General features: G+C 33.4%; 2 protein-coding genes and 2 long non-coding RNA genes across 6 annotated transcripts in view; 1 reads left to right on the top strand and 3 right to left on the bottom strand.

Annotated features, from left to right (window-relative positions):
- The first annotated feature begins 105 nt into the window (after positions 1-105).
- Positions 106-3,707, top strand: LOC6644299 (UDP-glucosyltransferase 2). Of its 2 annotated transcripts, XM_002066892.4 has the most exons (4): positions 106-388; positions 464-562; positions 2,110-2,769; positions 2,834-3,707. In XM_002066892.4, exons 2-4 carry the CDS (start codon positions 540-542, stop codon positions 3,702-3,704), a joined length of 1,554 nt encoding a protein of 517 aa, XP_002066928.3. In that variant the 5' UTR covers positions 106-388; positions 464-539; the 3' UTR covers positions 3,705-3,707. The 2 variants fall into 2 exon arrangements, with proteins under 2 accessions (XP_002066928.3, XP_046866466.1); XM_047010510.1 differs by lacking the exon at positions 464-562 and having other exon boundaries at positions 106-233.
- Positions 3,706-22,798, bottom strand: part of LOC6644219 — a 32,797-nt gene continuing 13,704 nt past the window's right edge. For both annotated transcript variants that reach the window (XM_023176618.2, XM_002066893.3), the window contains exons 3-5: positions 18,441-18,555; positions 4,514-5,015; positions 3,706-4,442 (exon numbers count right to left, since the gene is read on the bottom strand). In XM_023176618.2, the coding sequence (XP_023032386.1) occupies positions 4,319-4,442; positions 4,514-5,015; positions 18,441-18,555 (741 nt within the window). In that variant the 3' untranslated portion in view covers positions 3,706-4,318. The remainder of the gene's footprint in view (positions 4,443-4,513; positions 5,016-18,440; positions 18,556-22,798) is intronic.
- On the bottom strand, positions 12,207-12,709 carry LOC111518809. The gene is made up of 2 exons (XR_002724090.2): positions 12,578-12,709; positions 12,207-12,519 (listed from the first exon to the last, which is right to left on the bottom strand). It is a non-coding gene; the product is annotated as an uncharacterized LOC111518809 (long non-coding RNA).
- Positions 13,231-13,683, bottom strand: LOC124460170. The gene is made up of 2 exons (XR_006954110.1): positions 13,563-13,683; positions 13,231-13,495 (listed from the first exon to the last, which is right to left on the bottom strand). It is a non-coding gene; the product is annotated as an uncharacterized LOC124460170 (long non-coding RNA).

The following is a 22,798-nucleotide window of genomic DNA, read 5'->3' as shown; positions in this document are numbered from 1 at the left end:
CCCGCATCTGGTTACGCTTTTGAGATGATGAAGTGTATCCAATCCAATTAAACTAACGCTTCTCGGTAAACTCGCCAATTTGAACTTAGTTTAGTTTCTTTTTCAACTGCTTTCGGTTGCGTATATCGCCTATATATCGTCTAGAATCAATAGTCAATAGTCAGTCTGAAGATCTTCTTTATTGAATCTTATGGATTGGAATTCCATTTTACTTTCCTAATAAGTTGGAGTAGGTACATATATCCAAGTTGCCTTCTTTTTGGCCAACTCACCTTGCAACTTCCCTTTGAAGATTGATCTCAAAAGTTTGGAATATTCTGTATATTCTCCTTCTGATTGAGCTCATTGAAACATTTCTTCTTTTGAGTTTTGATCAGTTGATAAAATTGTAGGTATTTTTTTTGACTCAATTATTTGCTTTGTTGACGTCATTAATTTTTATTGTATTAATATTTTTTTTTAGCTTTCTTGAATATATTTTTTGTTTACATCTTGTTGGGTAACCAAATTGCCTCGAAATCAATTTGGTTCTTATCATTATGATGGATTATAGTGTCGTCAGGTCTGTTGGTAATTACTTTTTCATACCATGCACCCATAGGTTGAAATGGTATATTAAAGTCGCGAAAATGTGTGTAACTGGCATAATAAAGCTTTTCCGAACCCATAAAGTATATATATTCATGATCAGCATCAACAGCTGGGTCTATCTAGCCGTGTCCGTCCGTCTGTATGAACACGCAGATCTCGGAGACTATAAGAGCTAGTCCCACCAAATTTGGTATGTAGACTCGTGTAGTATGTAAATGTACGCCCACAGAATTTATATAAAAATGATTTTCTTAAAAAGTATAGCAGCTAGAGACATCAACTCTATATATACTCATTTAGTTAGCGTGCAGAAACTAATTGTTCAAATTTTTGCCACGCCCCCTTCCGACCCCGGAATTTACATAAAACAGATTTTCTTAAAAATTATGAAAACTACCAATATGATAGCTTAATAAACGCGCAGATATTGACTATTTAAAAATTTTGACACGCCCACTTTCGCTCCCGCAAATTAAATAAAACTGATTTTTTCGCAAACTAACAAAGCTAAAGTCATTAAATTTAGTATGTAGATTTGTCTAATAAGCGCGCAACTTTTATATATTTTGATATTTTGCCACCAAATTTTATTGAAATCGGACTAGAAACATGCAAAATATGCCTATGAACGAATTTTACTATGCGGTCCATAAGAGCACAATCGGCCGTTAACTCCGTGCTCATGTGTGAGCGAGATAGCATATGGTATGAGCATGTAAAAACAATTTAACATACATACATTTGGTTTTCGAAATTTGAAATATTTGTTTCATGATATACCCAAGTCGCAGAGTCGACTTACTTACTTCATTTTTTTATAAACAAATATATAAATATAAAAAAGATTTAATATTCGTCGCTATGTTTACTTCTATTGTGCATATCAGGTTCGCCATCTAGTTTATAAAATATTTAGTAAATTATTTATAACTTTTGATTGTGTAAGTCGCCATTTCTGTTCTTAGTCTCTCTCTCTCCCTCTCCTTCTCTCTCTCTACCACTCTTTCTTTCTTTCTTTCTCATTCTTGTGCCTCATAAAACCGCAAAAATGTGGTATAACTTATATTTTCGATATCGTGTAAGAAACAAGTGCAAAAAGAAAGCACTTAAAATAAATTTTACACAAAAATAATGTGACATTTCATAAATAAAGTTTCCGACTCTATAAAGTATATATATTCTCGATCAAAATCTAGTTGATGTAGCCATGTTCGTTCGTCCATCCGTCCGTATGAACACCTAGAGATCGAAGAATATGTGAGGAAACTCATTTAGCAAGCACGCATATGTATATTAGCTTTTTATAGTTATGCCACGCCCCTTTCCGCCTTCACAATTTACACAACAATAGTATAACAGCTAGAAATATAAAATTTGCGCATGGAATTTGTTCGTAAAAAAGGTTTTACACGCCCCCTTCCGTCCTCGTTTGAAAAAAAAAAAAAAAAAAAAAATTTCATTTGGTGCATGGTATACTAAAGTCGGCGAGACGACATACATACTTCATTTTTACTATAGGCTCTCCACGTCAGTCATGAATTGGTCGCTCAGCTTTTCACTTCATTTGCTCGTCTACTGGCTATCGAGTAGTGCTGTCCAATCCCATCATATTCTGGGACTCTTTGTCAATGTGCATCGTTCCCAGCTATTGGTTCATTTGGCAGTGGCTCGGGTACTTCTTCAACGGGGTCATCAATTGACTCTGGTTACCACATTGCCCTTGGATGATTTGGATGAAGAATTTAAGGAGAATGTGACTCACATTTTGGTGGACTGGCAGTCTTCTCCAGAGGAAAAACTATCCTCTAACGATTTCTTGACTCGTTTGGAGCATATGTTTAGACGTTTGGAGCACTCGGGAAATTTGCTAAAGCATTCGACATGGAAAAATTTCATGGCACATACACCCAAACCACATTTCGATCTTTTGTTACTGGGCTATCATTTCAATGATCATTTACTGGGCGTGGCCGCCCATTTCAAGTGTCCAGTGGTTATTATCACGACACAGCAACCCATTTGCCAAGTCAATAGCCTTATGGGCAATCCCGAAGAACGTTGGTATGTTCCTCAACCCTACGATAGTCGCCAGAGAAGTGGACTTGAGGCCTGGATATTTGGATGGTGGGAAAAGGGCATTGAGCTATTGTCTCGACGCATTCTGGCAAGGATATACAGGTGAGGGGTCTATTCATAGATTGAAAATTTATATATGCTTATGTTAAATGCATTTTCCTTTTAGTGAAAACTTTCCCTCACCGCAATATCCCGATTTTGATACAATGCGACGTTCGGTAGTTATGTCTTTCAATAATCATCACATGATCAGCGAAGGACCCATACAACCTATGTTGCCTACCATGCTGGATATTGGTGGCATTTTAATAGAACAAACGCCAAAAGTGAAATCAAATTTCGAATTTTCTTCAAAACGGCCGCGTATACTCTTCAGTTTGGGCACACGTTTCATTTGGCGTACAGCATCGCGACATTTCATTGATAAATTTGTCGCAGCCTTTGAACATTTCCCTGACTTTGATATATATTGGACTTACGATGGTTCCGATTCGCTTAACTTAACGCGAGTTCATCCTCATTTGAAATTGGCTAAATGGTGGCCTCAACGAGAATTGTTAGCCAGCAATCTGACACGAATCTTCATCACTCATGGGGGTAAGGGTAGTATAACAGAATCTCTATATTATGGCAAGCCGATTCTAGGTTTACCTCTCGTAGGTGATCAGCTTGTCAATGCATTAAAAGTGGTTGAAAAGAATTGGGGTCTAAGTTTAAATATACACAATTGTACCTCCTTTGACATTATCCAAGGCATACATCAGCTTCTTGATAACTCAATTTATGCTAAAACCATAGAAAAAGCCTCTCAATTATATAGAGATCGTCCACAAAATGCCACTCAAGTCGTCAGCTTTTGGCTAGAGTATACACTCAGACATAATGGAGCTAAACATCTATATAATCCAGCTAGAGATTTAAATTTTTGGCAATATTACTCAATTGATATACACTTAACAATCTACAGTTGTTTATTTTTATTAGTCATGGCTTTAATACGTTTAGATCAAGTGATTAATAAAAAGCAAATTTGTTGACTAGTTGTATTTCATTTTTAATCATAAATCTGGAACTTAAGTACAAATTGAATGTTAGTAGTACAATACTTCGGAACTTGAAATTCGAATGAATAATTCGAAATTGCATATGTGTGTGTGTGTGTGTTTGTTGTGTGTATATATGTGTGCGTGTGTGTGTATGTAATTCGAAATGCCACAAGTGAGTTTATATGTAGTTTATAGTATTTCTATTTTTATATAGAGTAAACCTGTAAGTTATCTGTAATGTTGAAAATTTTTTCATGATTTTGTTGTTGTTGTTGTTTTTCTCAGTTTTGGAACAGAATGCTTAGTTTATAATAATTTTACAATAGTTTTATGTTTATTAGGCAATAATTGGAGTGACTTTAAAAATAATCGGCATAGCTCGAAACGACTGTAATTTAAATATTTTAAGTAGTTTATCAAATTTGTGCTGGAGATTCGTCAAAAAATAAAAAATATTTTCTATTGTAAATGAAAATACATATTATGAATGGAAAAACTATTTGTTTGCTTTGGTTATGCCGATTATTTTTGAAGCACTCCTCACAGTTCTGTATTGCTATATGGATATATGACACAGCGGGCAGGAAGTGTATTTATGGTTTTTCTTAGCCAGGACCTCGGTGGCCGCGTTGCTGCCGCATTGAATCGGGACTCGGACAGCGTCCTTTTTGTATATTATAGACACCAAAGTTGCAAACCGGTTGACTGCATTTACTGCTTGAAATGCATCTGTAAAGCAATTGAAAAAAATCATGAATATCAATTTCTCTACAAAGTTTTAAGATTTATATTGGACTTACTTGCGTTCTGACATGGAGAAACCTTCCTCACCATTCTTCAAACGCTGACAAATTGAATTGCTTAAATGACAATCGCAACGACACGATCTAGTTGATGAAAAATTTGGTACCTGATCCACTTGATAATCGTTTTGCGTACCGAAATTAGTGAAATATTCAGGACATTGACAGGGCATATCATTTCGTTTGCGTCGCTGTTTTGATGAACTGACACAATGGCATTCAGTATGATTTACAAATTGTTTCAAAACTGCAATAGATTTGCTCTCCACATTGGATTTGCTCTCCCAGAATGCTAATTCGACAATCTTAGTTGTCTTGGCCTCACATATTTTTGTTGGATCAATGCAACATCCTGTCGTGCCGCTACACCGATGCACCATGGCAGCTCGTGGCTCATAATTTTTTGACATATGACTGAGATAGATCAATTCCATTCTTGGTACTTTGCAATTGGCTAATCTATAGACTTCGTTTTGGTTATTGGTGGCCATTTCTTTTACTGCAAATATACATAGATTAATAAAGATAGGGATTAAAATAAAATAATAATAAATAATATTTTATAAAGCTATACGAGTTTTCTTAGTAATTATCTGGGCCTTACTCTAGATCATAAGCAAACTTGAAGGCCTAGTTTGATAGGAAAAAAACAAAATATTCTTCGCAGGTTTGAAGAAATTCGCCTGGCTGCTGGAAAGGAGATTCCTAAGGCTAACGCTATGTTTAAAAGATCAAATCTGGCAAAGCAATCTTGAAGCCAGTATGGACCTAGGGATAATCTATCTGCGGGCACTGCCAGCAGGTCAAGTCGACTTATTTCAGGGCAAAATGTTGCGAATCATGTCTCACGTGAGTCCCTATTGTCCTGGATGAATTAAAGAGAAGACTCTGGAGCATCTGGGCACCTCTGAAATGTCAATATCGTGAATTATGTTTAACTTTTTTCTTCTCTCTATACTCCGAAGTAGTGAATCCAAGTAATCGGGCCATTTTGATAAATTCTTAAGGGGTTATATACCTTCTTTGTCGAAGATAAAGAGGAAAATTTTGATATTTTTTTAGGTATGTAGCAAATATTTCATTAGAGGAATGTTTTCATTTTTTGATAGTACACTTTATTAACAATATTTGTGCAAAATTTCTTGGAAAAACATTGAATAGTTTTTAAAGGGTGGCTGTTTCCCTTAGAGGCCCTTTTTTGGAATCCATATCACCGCAAAGTCATTTTTCACCAAAAAACACCATCGTCGCGACGAGGCGCGCGTTTAGGATGGCTGTAAGTTTTTTTCTACTGCTCGAATCTCTATGAAAATTTCAGAAAACGTTCTCAAGAAGTTGTTTTTTAAGATAAAGCAATATACAAATTTTCGATTTTTGGAATATAAAAAAGTTTTATAACCCCATAATCTAACAAACCGATTCTTTCGATTATTTATTGAATACCAAAGCAGAAAATTGTAATAATTATGTGATCGAAAATGTTTCCTAGATCCATCCATGCTCATTGGTCGTTGATCTATTGGATAGCTCATCAATCTATCGCCTGAGAAACCATCACATCTTGGGTCTTGCTCATGAACTAGTCTAACCAAATTTAAGGCCAGTAGCCCTTATGCCCAACTTTTTAAAGTATAGTTTGTGAAATGATGATCAAGTTAAATATCTTACAAGAAGTTGGTGATTTTTTGCCAATCTTTAAGCCCATCCAATGAGTATTTGAAGTAGTAGTAAATCCTCGTACTGATTATTAAAATTTTGAAGTCGAAAAACATTCCTTTTTTGATTCTACTTGCTACTCTATATATTTTTTTTTGATCTAGAAGACTGATTTTCAATGGTGACCCCAACGAAGCTTTGTCTTAAAAAACAATTTACATTTGGGCGACACCACTACATCTAAAGAATAATTTGGAATTTATATTAATTAACTTAATAACAAATAATTTAAAGATTTAAATTAGAATATCAAAGATCATAAATTTTGGCGATCCTGTAAATATATATGTATTTGTAATTATTTTATAACAATGTTGTTTCTTTGCTACTCTAAAATAATAGATTTGAGTTTTTAGTTAAACATTTTATAAGTTTCAACACCTATAACCTAATCCCATTTATATTGAGCTTAAAATTTGTATTCATAAAATATAATTTTAAGATTCAGCTTGGCGCCTTTTTGTTGGCGTTGTTTGTTTTGCTCTTTTGTTGTTGTTTTTATAGTTTGTTTTTCTGCTGACCAAGTTCAGGTTCAGTAAACTTAATTATCGTTATGGCACTTTCAATGCCTCTGCGCACATGTGTATATGAGTGTACCTGCGTGTGTATCTTTGTGTGTGTGAGTGCATAGTCTACTCATTCCCCCATTGCCTTCAGTATTTTTTGTTCGCCAGATGCGTTTTGTTGGCGTTTTTTTTTTGTCGCCAACTGGCGATGTTATCGCGTCAGCTGAAAATCATTTGCGTTTTCTCCTCCTTTTTATACCCTAGCAAGGAGTATTCAAAAATTGTTTGGAAGAGGCAGAAGAAGGCAGAGTAGGAAACGTTTTATCTCAACATTTCATTATTATGGACGTCAAAAAAAGAGAATTTCGGGAAATTTTTCTGGAAGAAAAGTAAAAGCTATCGAATTTTCTTTTTTATTTCTTAATGGGTGACGAAATAAGTAAGGAATAAGTAAGGATTTCAGAAGGTTCAAAACGGGCGAACCTGCTGCTCCTTCAAAAGCGAAGCTGGAACAAATAGCCATATACTTATACTACTTCTTCTTCTTTCCATAAACTTATACTACTGAATCACATAGAGAATTTTGAAAATTCCAAATTTTTTGACATATTTTTATTCATAATTTTTTAACGTTTAAATTTCATATTAAATAGTTGATAATAACAAAAGTTCACAAGACTCACAAAAAAATCCCCACGATGTCCATATGATAATACACTAAAAACTTTAAAGCAATCGATAACGTTTTAAAGCTGCGATGGGTTCGCCCGATTTGAAAAATTGCGTTATTAACAAAGAACATACTTTTTAGATGAAACAAAAAATTTCAAGATCGATTGTTGAAATAGCCGATTATTCAGTTTTACTAAAAATGTCTCAACTCATGTTATGAATCTCAACCGATTTCAAAACTCTGTGAAGTATTCCCCATCGATTGTCTATATCACACCAAACGCGATCATAAAAAAATTGATTTTTGTAACGTTATTTGAGGAAAATTTGAACCATATAAAGTATTAAATTTTTGAAAAGTTTTTCAATCGAATAAGTTTAGTGAGAAAAATTGGTTTGTTGCTTAAGTTTTTGGATCTATTCATACAAAGGCACAAATGCATATACACTGAATATTTTGCACATATTCTAAAAAGTTTTTGTAAGATCGAACTACTATATCAACTGCAAAAATAGTTTTTAAAATAGTCAAAGACTGCTAGAGCATATAAACGTCACCATAGTGGAAATTAGGTTTTTTGATATTTCTTTCCTTGGTGTTTTTTTTTTTTACTGATTGACGGCAGATTGCAACTCTATGGCCTTTGCCTTGTTTGCATTTACCGTTGCAATCGTTGAGCGATAAAATAAAAAGAAAAACGCATCTTTGGAAGCGATTTTGTTTGCCCGGTCTCTTTCTTAGATAAACTTAGTCAGTGGGCCGCCTTTATTTAGAGTCATAAACTCAGCGGGCCACCCAGTTGCAGTTGCAACTATGAAAGGCATTCTTCATATGTAATTTTCATAAAACGCTTAATGATTGAATCATCAGCTTAAACCAGATGATGGGGATAGCAGGAGTTTGCTTTTCTTTCCCCTGGTTGCAGTAGCAGCCACATGAATAATTCAATGGTAATTTGCTGGGTGGGAGAAGGGGGCCAACTGCTGGACCACAAGAAGCTGTTCAGACATTGTGGCTGGCTGCCTTTGAACTTCCACAAAGCCAGGCCAGGGGAGACAGAGGAGAGGCAGTGGGAACGAAAGGCGGCGGCATTCTCGCCAAATTGCAGACGTTAACCATGGCCATGAATTTGGGGTAATGGTGGCCACTTGAATTTGGATGCCCAACTAGCCAATAAAGTCATTAGACACAGCCTGTGACCGAAATGTTAAACTTAATTTAATGCCACATTGAAGTTCAGAAAACAGAAAAACTTGCAAGATGGGCAGAGGAAAAGATTTGGAAAACTAGTCGAACACAATTCGAAACTTTTTTTGCCTATTACCATTTAGAAAGAGTTTTTCTTAAAATCAGTTGACAAAATTGATTGTAGACAGAGAAAAATGTATGCTTTTAAAATCGGAATGCAGTAGTGTTCAAGAAATTCGTTTAACCTTCTCTATATCAAAGAGTCTAAGTCAGTGGCGAATCCTTGCTGGATACATCAGGGAAATTTTCTACCTTTGAAGCTGGTCAAATATCAATATACAAGAACAAAATGCATGATTACCCAACCCCAATTATGAGCTAGATCCGCCACTGAACTTAATAGTATAGTATCTTTCGTCCCAATAGTTCCAAACTCAAATGTTAAAGATTTTGAAAAAAAGTTCTTAAAATGGGAAGGAGTTTGAGATTCGAAAGATTCGTGAAAGTGGAAAAATATTCAAAGCAAAATTTCAAAGAAACCATTAAATGAAACATAACAATATCGTCTATCGAGAAGAACCGAGTTGATATACCCCAAATTATCCTTAAAATAGATATGAAGTGGAAAATCTATAGCTGAAAATGGCATTTTGCGTTAGAGAACATGGTGAATGGATGGATTTATTTAAGCAAATATAGTTGATGATTTAGATTGGATACATGAAGGAAGAATCGAGAAATCGAAGGATGAAACGACTAGTCCAAATTTTGACTTCACTCGACGATTTTCCAAAAAAAAGTCGACTAAACATTGTCGACCATTTTCCTTCGACTAATTGGAAAGTCGAAAGGTTCGACTAGCCGACTATTCCAATTTTCTGCATCCATTTATATAAAAGAAATTGATTTGAAAAACCTACAATTTATCGCACAGTGTACGAAAAAACGAAGGACGTAGCCAAGATTCAAAATATTGCAGGCTGCAATTTTTATACCCTTGCAAAAAGAGTATATTAACTTTGGTCAGAAATGTGCAACGCATAGAAGGAAGCATCTCCGACAATATAAAGTATATATATTCTTGATCAGCACGACGAGACGAGTTCATAAAGCCATGTCCGTCCGTCCGTCCGTCTGGATCAACACAAACTCCTCATAGACCTTTAGAGCAGGGTTGAAATTTTGCATTAAGGCTTGTATATACTGCACAGTTTGTATATCATAAAAAGGTAAGGAAAGAGTAACAAAAAACTTTGACGCGGTCGAAGTTAGCCCCGGCTGTCTGATTTTTATTAGTTTTACTCTCTTCTGTCTTTTTAATTTTATCGGTACCCATACAATACGAGTGCTTAAGTGTTCAATTATCATAACATGTTACTATATTTTGAGCTAATTAAAAATAGTAATGTCTAACTTGTCATTTGTCGATGCTGATAAATGCATATACGTAAGCCCTTCCAATTTAAATTGATAAGGTCATTATCTAACAAAATAGTCGACTATAAAAGGGAATCACATTGTGAAACTGTATCATAACCATCAAGAAAATGTATGGAAAATATTGTATTCCACTCCTTCTCTTTGGCTTACTAGCCAGAACAATGGCTTCTACAGTACAAACAATTGACAACAATACGGGTAAGAAACACACACAAAAAGATTTATAATTTTGGCACCTATCCTTAAATCAAACCAATTTTCAAGACTTTACAGTTTACTCTGCAACTAAGGCGGCTCTTGGACCCAGACCTCTATTCACGCAAATTGGTAACAAATTCTATTTTATTGAAACTGAGGTAAAGAAAAATTGGCATGATGCCTATTCTACATGTCGCCAGATGGGGGCCCATCTTATATCTTTCAATACAGCAGACGAATGGGTTGAAGTTAGCAATTACCTTGTGAAAAATAACATTATTATGTATTACTGGACATCTGGAAGTGATTTGGCGATTCAAGGAAACCACGTTTGGTTTCCCAGTACAGATCCAATAGCTTTAGATTTATGGAGGCCCGGAGAACCAAATAATTATAAGGGCATTGAACATTGCGATGTTATGACGTTTAAAGCATCATCATTTACAGGATTAAATGATGGACAATGTGATATTTTATTCAGATATATATGCCAGTTATCTAATTAATAACTATTGAATGTTGCCTACATATGGCCAATCACTTTAAATGGAATTAAACTATTAATTCAAAAAAATTCTAGTATATATTGTCAAATAATGAGATATGAATGGGTTTGGTGATGCCTAAGATAGTCTCGTCGTAACTGCATAGTTGCTTTTACCACTTCAGTTCTGTTTCAGCATACTGAAATCTAGATATACACAAATACTTTCGTATTATGTGCTAAATTTTCCTCTTCCGTTATAAAATGGAATACAATTACTGGACATCTGGAAATAATTTAGGAAAGCAAGGCAATTACGTTTGGTTTCCCACAACATTTAAATCTTACCTAAAATCTAACGTAGGTCAAAACTTAAATTTAAAGTTATTGAACTGTCATGCTAATATATTTATCTGATTGTAAAAAAATAATTTTTCAATGTACATTGGGTGAAAAATTTCAAAAGTCCTTGTAGGGTGCGTATCAAAATGATAAGACACTTAAAAAATTCGAATTCATTTCCTCGCCAAATACATGTTCGGATTTATGTGAGTCGTCAGACAATAACTTTTTTGAAAGATTGCTCAGTGGATTTATTGGACTGGCTGGCGTGCTTTCCGGACTTAAATCCGGGCATACAGGCACGACGTGTCTACGAAAATAATAAGTCTTATGACAACATCAAGGATCTGAAAACATCAATTTTTTAGGGAGTGGAAATTTTTAGAGCCAGAATTATTAAGTAAACTGGCAGACTCAATGAAAAAACGAATTTTTGAAGTTGGTAGTTGCCAAGGATCTACAATAAATCTTTAAAATATAATTGGTTATCAAATTTAAATATTTAAATAAGTTATTTTTTAAGTTTAAGTACCAAAGCTGATGGTGTCTTATAATTTTGATACAACTGAAAATACGACATTTTCAAATTTTTTGAAAAAAATTTTTTGTATGTGGCGGTAAAACTAAAAAAGACTAGTCAGGAATTCGCCAAATATCTTTATAGAAACAAAAATCATTTTTTTAGACGTTAATGTTTGGTAATGGGGGATTCAATGAAATTTCACTTCGTCAAACAATGTTTTTTTGTCTTTTTTCTCCCAAAAGTTGAAACTACAGCTAAAAGAGCTTGATTTTGTCGATTTTTTGTTTGACCATTTTGCTTGAGACTGATTCATATTGGTCAAATTTCTTCCCCTTCAAAATTTGTAATATGTTGAATCTATTACGGTTCGATTCATCTGAAATGATACTAGTTTTATTCATTTAAAGTATACATTTTGAAACATTTTTGTTATACACTTTGACTCCAATTCTGACTGTAAAAATCGGGATTCCTGTTAAATTAATTTGAGTCATATTGAACGTTAAAACATGACTTGTCGCATTAATTAAGACGAATTCAAATCAGCACTTGGTTTACTTTTTTGTTTTGAATTCTTCATTTTCTTTAGATTTCAAACTTAAGTCGAAAAAATCGGCATGTTAAATGTGTCGAGCAAATGGAGCACTTTATTTAAAAGAGGTAAAGATCAGGTGAAACTGCCATTCAAACTAGTTGATTGGATAGAAATTAGTGCTTATTTGTTTTCCTAATTTCGTTGTAATCTACCTCTAGGATTGCAAGCAATTTGACATGCTTCGTAACTGTGGAATTTATTGCCATATGGTATATTGCAGCCATAGAACGTCCAATTCTGGCAGGTATTCGTATCCGTATCGAAACTAAATAAGAAGGTTCCTTCTGGACAAAAAGTGGTGCCACTTTCATCATCCGTTGGCAGCAACGAGCAGCGAGCTGATAGTAATATATATATAGGACTATAATTGAAGGATAATAAGCTTGAATATCTTACGGTCTGGTACAAAATTATCCGGCACTCTTCCGCATTGTACGAAAGCGTAAAGGACTACAATCAAATTGATCCAAAGGTAATTCATGGTTGGCAGTTTCTAATGTCGGGCGATTGATATCTTCTCCATTTATACTTTAGTCGTTTGTGTTTAATTTTAAGTGTGATATTTGGAAAATTAAGTGTGACTTAAAGCATATTGAATGAAATTAGTTTGGCTTATGCAAGAAGGGGAAGTATGACTTTAGAAGATAATAATGCTAAATATTAGCTTGGATTAAAAATTAACTTATTTAAGATCAAGAATATTATCATTTGATAATAAGTTATGAGTCAATTAATTATTATTTCTTGAAAACCAAATTTTATTAGATTGATAGAAATACTTTCTTATATATATAAGACTATATATCTATATATCTTACAAGATAAATGGACTGTCACATATATGTATTTAAAGTTTAATCTTAGTATATACATATGTATTGTGACATTGCATAGACGATAAATTCTATTCTTTTATTAACCAGTTATACTTCTGAGAATCTTATTTATTTTTATTAAACTTCAAAGTAAAATAAGTAAAAACGTGGTAAACACAGTTTAAACTTTGAAAAAGCTATAGAAATGCTTTCATTAAGCTTTGAACTAAATAATTGGCTTTTGACTTTCTCATACCCAATTTTCGGTAGAATAATATATTTGAATATAAATACATAATGGTTCAGTCCAATTAACCCGACAAACATGCTCTCTCACAACAATCTTGGTTTTCGAACTTATTGCCTTCAAGAGAGCAGCCGCCATATTCCCAGGATGTGCATGCATTCTTATTCCTCATATAGCTCCAGATGGTCATGGTGCCTGAGCATGCACAGGGTTCGCTATTTTCTTCATCCGTGGGTAGTAAGTCCTAGACCGCTAATATGAAGATTTTACTTTAGATCAATTTGTTAAGATACCTATAACGGAAATGTTTCCCTCTTACCATCCCGAGCCTGTGCCGAACTCAACATTGAGGCGTTAGCTATGAGTAGAATCGAGGTGAACTTCATCTTTATATCTTATTTTGATGATTACCCTAAGACTTTATATAGTAAATTACTATATAGAAATAAAACTGTGAAATTTGCAGACTTAGCATGATAGAAAGCAAATGAAGTAAATCCAATCGTTTAGCTTTACTTATGAAATTGCATTTTATCCTTGACAAATGGGACTAACATATAGACTAACCAATCGTTTAAAGCATCAATTTATTTTGTATATAATTTATGCCATTTTGTTTGTTCATTAAAACGCTTCATTTAAAAGCAATGTTTGCTTACCTTAATTTTTTAAATATAAATAAAAAAGTTATTTTTATTGTTTAAATATAAACAAAAAATCGCTCGAGTTACAAAAGAGAAAGAAATTCTTATGGCGCCTAATTATCAATTATTTCAAGTTCGAATAATTGCACAAAAATGAACTGCACTTAAAAGTGAATCAATTTGAATAAAATATTTAGCATAAGTTCTAAATAAATATTGGAGTTACGAAGTTATTATGCCATGCAGGAATCCCCGAATCTTAAAGAAATGTGGTACATTCATTAACAAGTAGGGAAGAGTACCCAATTGATGGACAACTTTTGTTACGACCTTTCAAATAATAAATATTTTGGCCAAATATATATTGTTGGAAAGTTAGATTCATTATGCAACATTTTTCCAAGGAAAGTATAGTGATGTAAGCAGAGGCGGATTTAGATCAAAATTTTCGGGACTGAAATCTCATTGGGGGAAATAGGGCAATGTGGAGGAAAAAGGGTCTTGGAAATAGAAAGTTAACCAATTTTATAATTAAAATCTCAGTTTTATGGAGGAAACTTCCTTGCGGACCACCTGGAGCAACAAGTGGAAAATAAATCAAAATTCTCAAAAACCTTAAAAATTATAAAAGTTTATTTCCTTAACAAGCCGTATCAATAAAAATTTTAAATGACAAAGAAAAAATTTTTTCTATTTTTATTTATGTTTTTAATGGTCTCCCTTGGTAATATACCTAATAATGAAGAAAAGTTAATCTGTTAAATCCAAAACACAGAGTGGCCTAAGACCAGGACTCTAAGTCGGCCGGAATCCGGGCTATTGCGCTTATTTTTCTCAAAATTCAATTTTGGATCATTAAATACAAAGAATAAACTTAATATTAATGCATTAGGCCAAAGACGGGCTCTGACCCCTACATACATACATATATTAAACTACTTATAAGGTATAAAAAACTTTATGACAGCAAAAAATAAACCAAAAAAAAAAACGGATTATTTTGCAGTAGAAATAAACTATAATAAAATGCGCCTGTTTTGCCTAGGCTTCGTTTACGAAAAATTTGCGAAAAGCGAACAGTTTTCAGGCAGTTGATTCAAATTTTTTTAAATTTCTCGTCTTGATATTGAATTGGCCTTTATCAATTGTGTATATCGAGTACAAATTTTACTAACCGAGAGCGATCTAAAACGAAAAAATTTGACAGTTCAGAGTTTCTGTTATAATTTTGAATTTCAACTTAAACATTGAAAGAAAAGATAAATATGTACACATATGTATACATATGTATATATATACTTATATATATGTACATATATATTTTGTTAATAAGCACATTGAATATCTAAAAATCGAATATGTACTTTACTTTTGAACAGTTGTTCATTTGGTGGTTATATTATAAAGAAGTTCGAAAGTTTCAGGTTCTACAAATGCCAAAGTTTATGTCAAAACTTTCTGAATTGATATTAATTGATTTTAATTGACATTTAAATACTGAGATTAAATTTTGTAAGCATTTAATAAAAATTACCTGATTTTTCGAAAGCTTATAATAAAAATGTATATTTAAAATTTAACGTTTATTTACCAACTATAAAGCTTTTTTTAAGCATCAGATTATAAAACAGTAAGTATATATATATACATTCATACGTACTGCAATTCATTGATCGTACTTGTACGTGGAGAACATTGAGATAAGGAAAAGCGAAAACGACAATAGCAGACACATTTTCAGGGGAAAACGCAATTTTATTTTTCAATTTTCGAGGCGCTTTTTGCGTCGTCGATTTTCTTGTTTAAAAAATATCCCGCTGATAAGACTCTTTTAATGAACAAAAGTCAATAAATTAATGCCAACTGCCTTGTCGGACTACTGTCTTTTCAGAAATATTTAAAATTCTTCGAAGAATCTTGGCAAAAACAAAAACAAATGTTAAATCGAGGTAAACATTTTTTGGTAATGCTGTAAGTTGTTGCCAGTCTTAGGCATCTTTATGTTAAATCTTACATATTTCTTTATTAACCAGGTTAACCATGGACATGCCAATGGAAAACAGAATTGCATGTGCATTGCCCATGAGTCAAATGACAGCAACGGCAACGACATCAGCAACATCAACAACAACAACAAGCAATGCCAGGCAAACATTCGATATCGGGCAATAAACAAACACAGAGCTAACAAAATAAAAAAGGCAAATGCTTAAGTCCAGTTCAAGTCCCAAGCAAAAGAGAGAGAGAGAGAAAAATGTGTGATAAGAAAATTGTTGCATCATTACGCATTGAAGGCAACAGCAACTGGCAACGAATAAACTATCCATTGACAATTTTCCCATGCCATTTAGTGACACACTTTCATTTGCGGCTGCTCATTGTCCACACGCGCCTAACGGTTGTTTTTTTTTTTTTGGCTTGTTAAGATGGCAATTTTCCAGTCAGAAAGAGAAAAGTATCAGAAGACTTTGTGGCGAGGCTAATATGTAGGTATGTAGTTGTTTTGTGGGCAAGTTAAGCTCACATTTCATTGTCAATGCCTAGGGAAATGTTTCCCAGACTTGTAATGAAGTAATTGGCCAAGATCTTGGCGAGCCTTGCATACTGCAAGTAAATGCCATTTTTGGTAAGCAGATGAGGCAATTGAAAACTTGTATTCACGCAAAGTTCAATTGTAGATGCTCTTTAAAAAAGCATCCTCAACTCTTTAGATAACTTAATCGAAACTACTGTAATTGTAGCTAATCAAAACTTTATATGTTCTTTTCGCAACGGATTTAAAGTTTATCAATGTTGTTTCTGTAACTAATTTACCTTTAGGAATATCTAAGCGATTTAAAATCAGACATAGGTCAAGAAATGTACTTGACCTTTGCTTGAGCAATTAAAGATAAAATTTTTCAAGTCAATTATAAACAAACAAGGAATGAGAAAGTTATACTAGATTTTTACTTTGACTACTCAGTCAACCACAAAGTAATATAGATTTGAATCCGATTGAAATTTGCTTATTAGACTGTGATTGATTTTTTGACTAGATCTAAGTGCAACAATAAAACTTCGTATCATTAGGCAGACTCTACGATATATTTAAACTAGGATGTCCATGAGAAAAAATGTGATGAGCCTAAATTTCAGTAGTTAATGAACCACATTCTAGTCCTTTTTGCTTACCATTGACTGATATTATTAGATACTGGAATGTCTTTGAGAAAGCTAAGATAAAATAACTTTTTCACTCAACAATCATTCAACAGTGTGTGTTCAACATATGTGAAATACATATCTCTTATTGATCTTTATGGAATCAGCATAAAATTGGTGTCAACTTCTATAATGAAAAAGGTTTCAGAAGCGTTGCTATAAAAGACATCGTAATAATCTTGCGGGGAACTAAGTTTTCAAAGACTTTTTTGAGAGCAATTCATTTTTCATTTGACTCTAAATGTTAAAATATTATTTATATCAGATAACGATAAAGCGTGTAGACTTTAAAAGTTTGAATTTTATGAATTTGCAAGCTACATAATGTTTAAAGAGTAATTTGTTTATATTTAGTTAACAGAAAATATATAACCATAATTTTTTCCATTAAACAACCCATTTTCTTTTTTAATGTTTAACTTATACATAACACATTTCGTTGCAGTTTCACACGAATAGTCTAAATTGAAGGAACTCAAAATTGTATTTGAAAATATTTGGTTTATACCACATTTATTTTGAAGAGACACCCAAATTTAAAGCCTTATTCAAAAAGTCTTTCAAAGGTTTAGTTTTACTTATGACTCATATGTAGGTCAGTAAGTAAATTTTATTTCTTGCCTCAAATCTGTTTTTATTTCAAAATCTATTCAAAGCTGCTAAGAAAGTGCATATACCTTTCTTTTGCACAAAGAATGCAAAATAAGGCGTTAAAATAGCCAACGATTTCGCCTTTTTTAATTGCCACAAAAGTGAATGAAAGTAGTTAAACGAACAAAGTCACTAATTTGTAATTGTTTTTTAAATTTTCTTTGAACTATGCTAGAGTTTTCTCTTGAAAGCTGAGAAATTTGGAAAAGATATTTGGCTTTGTGCTTTTTTTTGTGGATTTAGCTGATGTTTTCATCATCATCATTATCATCAAGTCAGAGACAGTCACTCAGTCAGTCAGAGAGTCATCGAGTCAAAGAGTCAAAGAGCCAGTCACGTGCCAAAGGATAAAGCAGTCATTTTCATTTCCATGGCCATAAATAACAACACACACACAAATACACACAGAAAGAAAGAGAGACATTTTCTCCCTTTTCATTCGCAAAGTTTTTCGCCCACATTTGTTTTTGTGTATGTAAAGACCCCTCCGACCATTTTTTATGGGCCAGACGTGATGATCGTTAGGCGCCTTGTCTGGTCTATTTGCAGCACAATTACCAGAAAAACAGAAGCACAAATATAAAAACAACTTAAACTAGAAACGGACTCGGAATCACAATCACAAATTTTACCCCTTTTAATGTATATGGCTAACAATTCCTCATGAATCGGTATTCTTTGCTCTGATCAGTACTTACGGTTTTTTTGCTCTCTTATAAAGTTTAATTGGGCTTGAATCGAAACTGGATTACCCAACTGATTTTCCTTAAAACCGGTCAATGTTCCAATAGGCTGATCCGATTGATAGTCATCCTGCAAACAAACAAATTATATAGATGAAAAGTTGAAAGATATAAATAAAATATATTGAAAATGTTATCCATATGGTGCCCTCTCTGATGTTATCTACCTGCAGCCCTCAATCTCCCCTTTTATCAGAGTTTTTTTTTGGCCCCATTCGCCATATATGTAAATGAAATATTTTCCAATTTCAGGTAATTTTTGGTTATTGCATTTTTCACATAAAAATGAAAGAAAAAATATTTTTCTTTTATATTACATAAGGTGTAAAGAGGATTGTGTAACATGTATGGGTAAAAAATGGCATATAAAATGTACACAAAAACAGTGGCAAAATTTATAATCGATTGAATAGTCAAAGTGTATCATTTATGGAGTTTTTTTAAATTGTAAAACTTTACCCAATACTAAAATAAAAAAAAAAACACCATAGTAAAAACATATCAAACAATTTGCAAGGTTATCAGTTTGATTATTTTAAAGTAGTTCTTATAGATACATACATACATGTATCATTGGTAGAAATATGAACAATTATTGCCCCGATTGTTAAAGTTTTTGATTAGTTTCGGAGATTTGGCATATGTTCCAGATTTAAATCGACTGTTCTGTCACCTGCAGCACTGATATTTACTAGTGTCAGGTTAGTTGTTAGTATGTGAATAAAATTAAAAGACTCCTTCTTTTTTAACTGATTCAGTGGTTCAATCAAGTCTTGTTACTTCAACTTACAGTCCCTTGCCATATAATTAGACTCATGCTGCAAATCTATTTTTACTTTACATTTCTTGTTGTTATTATGAACTTTTTGTAGATATGTTGGTAGAACTTGAGTTTTTGAATATCGCGGACGCTTTTATCGATTTATCGAAACGATTGCTCACATCGATTATCACGAAAAAGACATGTAACCTAATAAACAGAGTTTCAATTTCACATTGCAATTCAACAATTTAACGTGTTTCGATAGCGATTTTATAGATTTCATTTTCATGTAAATTTCGAATTTACTATGTGTCAAAAATGTCTCGTTTAGCCCAACAAATGCATTTTGTAACTTACAACACTGATGAGCCTTTAGTAGAGTGGAGATTTATGACATTGCAAAACGAGGTGGTATTGAGTTCTAGAAGGCTAGAAATAACCTGAGAGCAGCATGGTGAACAATGCAACTCGCTGAACGTTGACAAAAGGATTTAATTTTAAAGAAAATTTTGAACACGTTCCTTGCGGATCATTCAACTGACTATATTATGAATTTTTTTGCTGAAATTTCGAATGGCCAAAATTCATGCTGACATTATTATTTGAATTCATTCATTCAGAGAGCGGTGCAATGTTTATTTTTGAATGCTGTTACTGAAGAGTCAATACTTGTTTGTATTACGTCCTAAATTAATTTATTTTTCACGAAATGTAGGTTCTGGAGAAAGAGTCATTTAATTCAAAAGAAGTATTTGTTTATTTTTTATATATTTTTTGCTCTGACCTACATAGAAAACAGTAAATAGAAGGCTCGCGATATAATTCCATAGCGCTGACTAAGTTGCTTGGGTAAAACGGATTATCTGAAAATTAAATGAAGTCATAGAATCTTTGTGCAGACACCGGAAAGACACAATGCAGAAGAATGCAGGTTTCCTTAACTAAACACGGATGGATGTTGGTTTATTAAGTAGAACAAGTCTATGAAATCAGAATGTTTTAACCAACAATCATTGTTTTCTTATAACTTCTACTTTCTACTTGAAACTAAATGCACTCTACCTCATTGATTTAAGTAGACTAAACACTTAACTTGTTTTTTGGACCAATCATTTGGTGAGCTTAGTTATTGACTTATTAGTTTATGTATTCAAAGACTCACATACTCGTTGAGGTTACTGATCAGATTTATCAGTTTAAAAAACAAGTTCTTCAGCAAGTGAGTTAGTGAACAAGTGAGTTATTGAACAAGTGAGTTAGTGAGCAAGTGAGTTAGTGAATAAGTGAGTTAGTGAACAAGGGAGTTATTGAACAAGTGAGCTATTGAACAAGTCAGCAAGTGAACAAGTCAGTAAGTGAACAACTGAATAAGTTAACTGGTTAATTTAATCTATGTTCAACGTTTCTGTATTTTCTTCCACTTTTTATAAAAAAAGTAAGAATTGATAAGATCCTCTAAGTAGATGAATATTCGTACTCAAATTTATTCATTGGAAAACATGACTAATCTTTTAAGCAAAGAGTAGATTGTCAATTTATGACATTTAAAAAAAAATATAATTGTCTAAACTTTAAACTCATCCGATTTACCAAGAATAAATAACTTGCTGGTGGTTAAATATAATCAGTGTAGTTAGTCTTCCTTAAATGATTATAGACTGTTTGGGTTTTACCCTCCTAATATCATTCTCATCTTGATTTAGATCTCACATTGTCATAAATGTTTCAACCATAAACTAAGTGTTTGCCATTGTGCTTCAATTTCTGTTTGTTGCACTCAAGGATTATGCTAAAACAATTCTAGAAATAAGCTGCTTACATAAATATTAAAGCAATTTTTGTGGCATCCTCACCCGCCAAAAACACACACACATCCAAACACTTTCCGCTCTATGCGCCTTGCAGTATGCAATAAGATTTTTAACGCTTTTTAGCCACATACAGATTTTCCCTTCTTCCGTGTACCCCTGTTTCGCTTTTATGTTTTCTCTGTTTCGCATCGTATGTACATATATTTGTGTGTGTGTGTGTGTGTTTGTGAAAAATTGAATTAAATTTATGCATTCTGATTTATGCTGACTGCACCGAGAAAAATTTCAATAAATTTTCAACGTTTAACTAATAATTCATAGGTAAAAACGACAAGGACCTTCCGCCAAGTGTAATGTGGCCTTGTTTCAAAAATATATATAGGTATATTTGGCATTGTTTTACGCAACAAATTTATGATTTATTTAACAGATTTTTAACACACACACCTAAAAAAAAAAACCCCATAGGAAATTGAACAAGCAGCCACAGCAGCAGCAGCTGCCGCCACACCTGAGAGCACCTGAAAAAGCTATCACTTACAGCTCAAAGAGCAGCGGCGTGCAAAAGAAAAAGAGAAAAACTTTTACAATTTGCATGCCACATATCGATTTTCAACAAAGGATATTCTCCAGGCTGCTCCTGCCACTGCCATCTCAGTGCGTGCAGCGCTGGACTCTCGAATGTCATGAAAACTAACGACATGCATATAAGTGATACATAATGCGACAACTTTGGTGGGGTAGCGGATCGAGCGGGGGCTGAGTGTGGTGGGCGAAGATTGCTCTCCTCCTGCTCAGAGGGTAATAAATGAAGTGTGCATGTAAGAAAAATGGCATCAGACGCCATTTTTGCTGGGCCACAAGGACACAAGGATATGGCCATGGCTATGGCTCTGGAAGGAATGAAACCGTTAAGTGAAATGGCCAGTGAAATTCAACAAAAAAGAAAGAAAATGTTGTCATGGCTTTCGTGTAGCATGGGGTCAGGGTTTAGTTAGCGCAGGGATTTTCACCTGGTAATATTTGTGATTGAAGAAAGCCAGCAAAACGAAAAGAAGGAGAAATCGAAATGCTTTAATTTCAATGTAAGCCTAAGAGTTTCATTTCCATCTAAATGTAAGAACCAAAATGATGCTGCTTCACCTCAACTGCTGAATGAATATTCAATTTTTTTCCATTTATCAGTCTCATAAGATATTCGATTAAGCCATCAGTATGCTGATCACGCATTATCAGCCCTCTCTTTTGTATTACTTATATACTATGTATGTCTTATAAATACTAAATCAATTAAATAAACTAAATAAATAGAAAGCAAGATAAAACAATAGAGACTCCTTATTCTGAAAACTACAACAAAATTAAGTGGAATATGTTACAACTTTAAAATGGAAATTAAACCTAACGTTAAAATACTCCAAATCTAAATCTATATTTTTTTAACTTGTGAAATTTTAATGCTAACAAAACTTAAATTTGTCAATTTTTTTTTTTGTTTGGCACTTTTTGTATCTTATCTTCTCTTATCTTATCTTATCTAAATCGCTATGCATTTAGAAATTGACACACTCTGGAGTCAGGTTCAAGCTTGGTTTTTGTCTACTTTTTATGTCGATATCATACTCGCGAGCGAGAATAATATGGGTTTTATTATGGCTTTCCATGTATCGACCGCAGTAGGCGGGTTTCAGTTACAAACGAAAAAATGCCTCCTAAAAAGGCGAATTTGGGTGAGAAGA

This window comes from Drosophila willistoni (assembly GCF_018902025.1).
Source record: "Drosophila willistoni isolate 14030-0811.24 chromosome 2R unlocalized genomic scaffold, UCI_dwil_1.1 Seg167, whole genome shotgun sequence".
NCBI classification, from domain to species: Eukaryota; Metazoa; Arthropoda; class Insecta; order Diptera; family Drosophilidae; genus Drosophila; species Drosophila willistoni.
Note: the sequence above shows the minus strand (reverse complement) of the source record. Positions and strands in the feature narration are given on the sequence as shown.

Bases quoted from the DNA above. Each gene is read 5' to 3' on its own strand.
- LOC6644299 (XM_002066892.4), top strand. From the start codon at position 540: ATGATGGATTATAGTGTCGTCAG. The intron at 563-2,109 runs GTCTGTTGGTAA...TTTTTACTATAG, and splicing joins ATGGATTATAGTGTCGTCAG to GCTCTCCACGTCAGTCATGA. The intron at 2,770-2,833 runs GTGAGGGGTCTA...TTTTCCTTTTAG, and splicing joins ATTCTGGCAAGGATATACAG to TGAAAACTTTCCCTCACCGC.